General features: G+C 33.8%; 1 protein-coding gene across 1 annotated transcript; it reads left to right on the forward strand.

Moving 5' to 3' along the window:
* Nucleotides 1-419: 419 nt before the first annotated feature.
* Nucleotides 420-7,719, forward strand: LOC130636980 (trichohyalin-like). The gene is made up of 5 exons (XM_057446834.1): nt 420-495; nt 648-898; nt 1,687-5,144; nt 5,344-5,430; nt 5,960-7,719. Exons 1-5 carry the CDS (start codon nt 420-422, stop codon nt 6,621-6,623), a joined length of 4,536 nt encoding a protein of 1,511 aa, XP_057302817.1. The 3' UTR covers nt 6,624-7,719.
* Nucleotides 7,720-8,308: the final 589 nt, after the last annotated feature.

Below are 8,308 nucleotides of genomic sequence, written 5' to 3' on the forward strand. Positions count from 1 at the left end.
GTTCAAAACGCTAGTTTGCTGTCGATTAGTTTAGTTATGAACAAGCAACAAGTAAGCAACAACAGTAGAGCTTAAAAGATGCAGAAATCTAAACAACATTAAACCTCAGTTAAAATTTTGTATTGCTTAAAGCGAGCATATCTCTACCCTTCTATCTCTTGCATAATTTAAATATAAGAAGTAAACACAGAATTCAAAGGCAACTGATTCGATGTCATTTTCTTGTAAACCTTAGGTACACTTTACCAGTATATGGAAATCTTCCACATGAGGGAGATTTGTTTGGATTTTTAAGATGATTTATAAAGAAAAAAAAAATGTGCATATAGGTGAATCTTTATCATGTCACATCGGTGTGTCCATTCTGAACAAAGAATGCCCCTCCCTCCTCCCTGACCGGACCTGGGTGAATTATCTGGATGAACTATCTGCGTGCCACACGTAGTGTAGAGTGTTCGTCTGCGGCGCAGGACCTGGCGAGATTGGTGTTTACAAGTGAAGACAATCTCATTTTTATGCACTTAAGTTTACGTGCAATTTTTTTTGTCTTTCTTTCCCCAGTTTATCTTAGTTTCAAATTGCACTCAAGCCTCAGGCTGTTCTTAATTTGTTTCTTTTTTAACAAAATTTTAATTAGTGCGTTTTAGGAAGATCAAATAATAATATCAATCAATTCATTTTAGATTCAGACGATGAAGTCTTGGCTAAGCGAGTTGTTAGACTCGAATCTGAGAAGTACGATTTGAAGAAAGCTCTGCGAAACAAAGAAGCGGAACGCATGAAGTTACTTGTAGAGAAAGATAGAAGAAAGGAGAGCACGTCTTTCAGAAAGGAACTGAAGTTAACAGAAGAGAAATGCGGACGTCTTGAACAAATGTACAGCAGAAGAGAAGAGAAAGTAAGCTAGAAAGTTAATTTGATTGATAATAAAAATACTTCGTAAGAAAAAGTTGCTTTCCACGCTATCAACGTTGAAATTATTTTACAACCTCTTAAATTGACGGGTCAGACCATTTCATTCTTTGCTTTTAATTCCATCACTGAAAAATTTCGTTGTTGACATATGCCGACATTGGGCAAAATAAAGTTCAAATGTCGTATGAAAACTCTATTTAAATGGAATATTTCAGTACCGTTTCAATCTCATTTAATGTCTGTTTTAGAAAACATTGTTCTTGAATAATGCTGGAAAAAATTCTTTCTGAAGGAACACTAAGCTTCCCCAAGTGATAAATTTCCGTCGATTAGTTAAAAACTATGGAGAATCAAAATATGGTTGAAACTTCGCGATATCTGATGATATTGTTTGCTGAGAAATGTTTTTATCCGACATAGCAAAAACTTTCATCCCTTGTCAAATAGAATATTAAAATTACATAAAGGTTGATTCAGACATTTTTGCTAAATTAGATATCACAAGACATTAGATTAGGAAAAAAAGGTAAAAACAGCGAAATTCTGATTGCTAATACTAATTTGTATTACTAATACTCATTTTTCTCCTGTAGTTAATTTTTTACGAATTCGCGAATATAAAATCCGCTAAAAGTTCCCCTTTTTCAAAAAAAGTTGCAAAATTTACATTGCGAAGAGGTCTAATTTTTAGACTTGCAAATTAAAATTCTGCGACCACCTTTAAGATATACTTTAACTTATTAGAATTTCCTGCATGTAATTTCATTATAGTTGCTGGCGGAATCGCAGAGATACAAGAAAGAGCTGGAGAAGGTAGATGTTGAAAATGAACGATTAAAGTGGTATCTGAAATACGAAAGAGAAGAGTATAAAGCACTTCATGATAAATATAAGAACGAAAAGATCATTACTCGTGTCAAATTGGAAAGATTCCAGGACATATATGAAGAAGAGATTTTGGAAACCAGATACCGATATGAGATGTTGCTGAACGGTGTTGAGCGCGAAGTGGATCGCTTGAAATTTAACAGCAGAGAAGAGGATGGCGACGAAGATGAAAGTAGATCAGGTAATGCTAAGAAGGGATATGTTGACGCATCGAAGTCATACAGAGTGACGCAGCTTGACGTTCATGAAGCTGCACAAGAAATCCTCCGTTATAATGAGGACATGAAACGGGAAAGTGCGCAATTGTTGCAAGCTCTGGATAAATTCAAAAATCAGACTGAAGATTACCTCACGCTTCGTAAAGTTTATCTTAATAAGATAAAAAAAAACTTTTCTCTTGAAAAAATAGGGAAAGAGTTTGAGAAATTAGATGTGAGAGACATGGAGAGAAAAATTGGACGACCATTTGGATTGGATAGTCGCATCCACACATCAGTGGGAATTGAGAGACGTGATGAAAGTTTATATTACTTTCTGAGAGAGAAAGAGGGAAAAGTGGATGTTATGAAGATCGAAAACGAATCCTTGCGCGCTGAGAAAGAAGAAATGTGTGCCAAAAACGAAAGAAGCAAATCCAAACTTAAGGCTTACCAGGATGTGATTGAAGAGAAAGAAAAGAAGATTGGAGATTTGAAGGCAAAGATAACTGAAACTGACAACAGTGCTATAGAGATAAGACGCTTGAAGGAAGATTTGAAGCAACATAAAGTTCAAATTCAAGAGTTACAGAAGACACTTGTCACCAAAGAAAAAGAAATTTTTCGCTTGCAGAAAGAGCTACGAAAAATTGGAAATCAACAACCAAGAAAAGACGAAAATGGAATTGCCTTTGAGAAAGATACTGGAGATCAAATGGGTTGCAAGGATAGAAGAGAAGAAAAGGAAAAAGAAAAAACAAAAGAACAAGAACTCGTGGCTGCAGTTACGGATAAAGAAAAACAGATCAATTTGTTAAAGTTTCAGTTGCAAGAATTGGAAAAGCAAAATGCTAAAGGAAGGGAAATGAGACAGAAGCAACATGAAAGGGAAATGATCCTAAAGATAGAGGAGATTAAGCTGTTAAAATTTGAATTTGAACAAGCCGAAAAGAAATCTAAGCTCCACTCTGATAAACCATTGAAAGAGATTAAACTGCAAATCGAGAAACAACAAACCATCGAGGATATGTTGGTTAGAGAGGAGAAATTTAGTAGTGAATTGGAGAAAGCTAAAGGTGAAATTGTTTCTCTACAAAGCGAGTTGAAGGCAAAAATACTTTGCGTTGAAGAGAAACGTGAAAAGGAAATTGAGTTAGAAAAGCAGATTCTATATAAAAATGGAAAAATTAAGCTTCATGGAAAGGAATTAACTGACATGAGTCAACGCTACAATAACATTAATGATAAATGCAAGGACCTTCAAAGTAAATTGGAAGATTGCAAAGAAAATTGCAAAGTGCTACAGGAACAGTTACAAGATCAAAGTATGAAACACGAGAGAGAAGTTTCCAATGCAGTAAATGAACTCGAAGAAAGATGCGAAACGTTGCAAAAGAAATTGGAAAATGAGAAAAGGCTAAGAATAAACGAAAGCCAACATCCCAACGAGAGAGCAAAAGCGCAGTTTGAAATTGAGCTTTGGGAAGAAAAGTGTAAAAACGTGAGAAGTGAACATGAAAAAGAAAAGAGTGGTGCGTGTGAGGAGAAATGCAAAGATTCGTTGGATGATAGTAAAGAGATGTTAGCTGAATTGAAAACCTGGAAAGAAAATTGTATCAAGCTACAAGAACAGTTAGACAGAGAACGTAAGATAAAGGAAAATTTATTATCTCCCGAAATCGACGCGTTAAAAAAACAAATAAAAATATTGGAAAGTGAGTTACAAGGAAAAGAAGTCACGATGAATGAAAGAGAGAAAACTTTTGAATTAAATAACATGGAGTTGCAGCAACTAAAAGATGAATTTGCCAACAGAGAAGAATCTATGAAACAGAATGATGCAAAGATGAAGCAGAAGTATGACAAACTAAATGAAATAGAGGAGAAGCACAGTTGGGCTACTAAGAGAATCATGGAGCTTGAAGATCTTTTAAAGAAAGAACAAACTCAACTTAGTGAACATAAATTACAAGATGAGAAAAAAATCTCAGATATGGAAAAACAAATCCACGATTTGAAACAAGTAAACACACAAAGTCAAGTCGAACTATCAGATTTGAAGTTGAGCAATTCGCGTTTATTGGCCAGTAAGAAGGAGTTGGAAAAGCGAGAACGTATTTCTGATAAGCAGGTATGGAATCTACAAGAAAAGGTTTACAATTATGAACAAGATATTATTAAAAATAATGTGATCTTGGAGGAGCAGAAACAGATCAACCAGAAGCAAAAAGAACAGATTGAGTTTTTGAGAAAGAAAGAGAGAGAACATAACGCGGAATTACAAAAATATAAAAACAACACAAAGAATGAAGAAAAAGTCAACGAGCTTTTAAACTTGTTAGCAGAAGAAAAAAAGAAAGTCAAAGAAAACGAAGAAAGGTGCAGGATATTGGAAGAAGATAAAAAAATGATTATAAAGGTTGTTGAACAAAAACAAGAACAGATAAACTTATTAAGCAGCCAGTTGAAGGAGAGTCAACAATCTGTGGAAGAGCATAAGAAATTAAAAAGAAGAAACTGCATTGAAGATCAGAAGGAAATCAATAAGAGCCAACTCGAGCAAAGTCAAGAAAACAACAAAGTTGAATTGGAAAAACTTCGTCATCAACTTTCACTAGCTCAAGAAGAACTTGCAAAATTACAACAGGAAAAAGAAATATTGAAAAAAGAATACGATAACAAGTTGTACAACAACAAAATAAAAATAGAAAACCTACAAGATGACAAAGATATGTTGAAAAAGAAGTTACAAAAACTACAAGATGAAACTAAGAACAACGAAACAGAAACATCTGTCCTTAAAAAGAAAATTGAGCATCTTACAAAACAGTCATCAGAATTAGAGAAAGGTTATTTGAACGAAAAAGCGAAAGTATTGCAATCCAATGAAATTACCACAGCATTAAACACCGAAATTGATCAACTTATTGCAGATAAAGAGATTTTGCAAGAACGTTTAGAAAATGAAAGAAATGCAAAATTAACAAACCTGGACATGGATGAAAAAATCAAAGAATTAGAAAATGAAAAAGAGGAAAGGGATATACAAATTGGCGAACTGCAGCAAGCACTAGTAGCGCAAGATGAAACTATTGACGATCTAACACGAATGATAAGACAGCTGGAATTTCTTCTCGAAGAAGAGTAAGTCTGTACTTCATTGTTTGTGTATAGCTTTGACAGATCAAACCTGTAATGATATTTCTTCTAGTTATTTTTATGGCATTTGACATCCATTGTCAAATTCAACGGGCTAAAATTAGCTGCTATATTAAATGACAACCATTGTTGATTAAAATGGAAGCAAATTTGTTTAATTGTTGATTTATTTACTCTTATTTAGACACAACGCGCAAAAAGAAAAAAAGGATCGCCAAAAAAATATAACATTGACTAAAAAAAACACCAATAGCAATAATGGTTTAAAAAGGTAATAGCCAGTATCATTTATTGAAAATATATAAAACAATACATTTCACTGCAAATTTCACTTCTTAAGTAAAGGAAAGGAAACTATCTCTTTCTAACGGTATTGAAGTAGCTAATAATCAATCAAGAAGAAAATTTGGCTCTTTTAATCATTTGGGAAGAACTTGACAGTAAAATTTATTGTCTCTAATTACATTCCCTGCACGTAAAAGAACAGCGAGATATCAAACAAATTTGCGGATTATTATAATCTACTGATACTGTAAGATTTGTATGAGCACCAAACTGTTCTTTCGAAGTAAGAACAATCCACACTGTATGGCCTTCACAGGCATTTGTTAATCGTTTTTAATTCCCCATATTAAGGGTGACCATTACCATCTGATAATTTGTTTGAAACAACGCACGAATAAAAATCTCACCTAATATCGCGAAGGGAGTTTTATTTAATGGACATTGAATGGTTTACTGTGAATTTTTTTTAAAAAAAATCTCAGATCTATGCATAATTGTCTCTCTAAATTTTTTAGAAAGAGTCCAACTGAGAATCAAAAGATGCACATGTCGCCAGAAAACAGTGACATTTCTGACGAAGAAAGTTTCGGGATCCCACTTGCCAGACAATTCACAGCACATCCTAGCGATTTTGATGATGACAACAACGATTATTATGACGATGGCAACGATCATCACGGTTACCTGCCTGATAAGGCATCCCAGAAAAATCTCAATGCTGGTCAACATATGAAGCGTCAAAGCGATGATGATCATCAATACAGTTACCTTCCTAATAAAGCATCACAAAAAAATATCAATGCTGGTCAACATATGGAGCATGATAGCGATGGCCATGAACTTTTTGTACCCACATTGGGAATGTTGCAGAATTTAATGGCACAAGAACTTTACCATGAAGAATATATGAAAAACAACCATAACAACGCACCACAAAAGGCCAAGGTTACAATGCCACCAATAACGCAAACACAACCACTACCACGTGGAAAGTTGGCTCCACTCGGAACACCAGCCTTTCCTTCACCAGCTGGAAAATTAGCACCACTTGCTCCGATAAAGACTCAAACAATTCCACATTTAGCACCGATTAAAAAAACAGCTCCACTGGGTAGAAAATTGTCACCATTAGATCGTGGTAAAAAATTACCTCCTATAAAATTGGGGAAGAAACTTTAACTTTTTTTACTAACTTTTATTATATTTTTAAATTATATACGAGTGACTTTTATCTTATCCTTTCCGTGGTTCATAAATGATGATATCGACCAATCTCTTCATTGCGATTCATAGAAAAAGATTTTCGGACAGCTTTTTTGTTAGAGATCGTTGTCTACGTTTACTCTTAATATAATTCTTTCACCTCATAAGAAACACGTATATTCCTTTTGGATTTTTTGTAGCTAAATAACCGCTTCGAAACTGCCTTAAATTAGCTGAAAGTTACCTGCCGATGAATGATCATGCGGCGACAATAAGATATCCCGGCAATATGATATCGCTTAATACCATTTAATTCAACAAATTTTTGTATTTAATCTCATAAGTAAGACCACAATGCTTATATACTTTTTTGTTAAAACACCGTACAGAGCAAATTAGGTTATAGCACCATCGTTAAGTACATGCACTTTGAAATTGTTAATGTTTACGTATGGACTTAGAATTAAAAGTTATAAATTTTTTTGATCAAGACCAGTGGCGTGTTCCACAATTAAAACATCACAGAAACTGCCATTAGTCCCTATCAACGTTCTTACCAGGCCTGCCCGACCCAAAGTATGTCTTTCACAGCCTACCTGTCAAAAGCAGCATTTGTCGGGCGATTCTAATCGGTAATTTTTTCAAACATTTTTCCAATAAACATAAACTATGGATTTTAGTTATAGGTTTTATTTTTAAATACTGTTAACAAAAATTTTTTGATTACTTTTAATTTCAAAACAATTGGCTTGCACAGGTACTGTAGATTGAAGCAAAAAACTTAAATTAAAAAAGTAGGTAACATGTTGCTAAAACAAAGTCATACTCATTTTTTATTTTCTACGTACTTTTCGATACAAGCGTCACGAGTATTTCTAAACGGTGCTGTCTAAAGTTTGCAAAAGCTTAAGCAGATCAAAAGGAGAGATCACTGACAATGATAATTGATGTTAAAATGTATCGACCATTTTTTAAATTATAAACTCATAACTCTTCTTTGACAGAAACTTTCAATATATAACTGAATAGTTATAAGAATATTGAATGCAAAGCTTTCTACGCATTTGGCTAAATTTTCAATTCGAGATATCAATTATGAACCCAAATTTATATGACGCAATTTTAAAGACACCTTACTCATAATCTTGCTCCCAGGGCTTCTATATCACTTTCTGATATGTGGCCAACGCTTGTTTCATGTCTTCATGCGTATTAGAAAAAGCGAAATAAATCTCTAGGGACGAAATTGTTCATTTCATGTTTACCATAAGCGGAGAAATTTTTGTGTAGGTTTATTGTGATTAGCTGGAATTAGATTCTTAGAATGAAATAAACTTGGCGAATCAAAATTTGACTAAAGCATGGATTTACTATAAACATTGTGTTTCTTTAACAACAAATATTTTTTGTTTTGGAAGAGTTGCACTCACAATCCACTCGTTCAAAGTTGTGTTTTACTTATGAGGGAATTGATGAATTATGTTTTCAATTTGTCTTGGATTGAGTTTCTCTTTTTGGACAGAATAAGAACTAAATTATGAAGGAGCTTTATAGGAGATCAAACCGTACCATTTTTATCTAATTAAACTGCAATGTCTTTAAATTAAGCCGTAGACACATTCGTAATGTTTGACCAGTGCCAAAGGAAAAACTTTCTATTT

The sequence above is a fragment of the Hydractinia symbiolongicarpus genome, chromosome 3 (genome assembly GCF_029227915.1).
Source record: "Hydractinia symbiolongicarpus strain clone_291-10 chromosome 3, HSymV2.1, whole genome shotgun sequence".
Taxonomy (NCBI): Eukaryota; Metazoa; Cnidaria; class Hydrozoa; order Anthoathecata; family Hydractiniidae; genus Hydractinia; species Hydractinia symbiolongicarpus.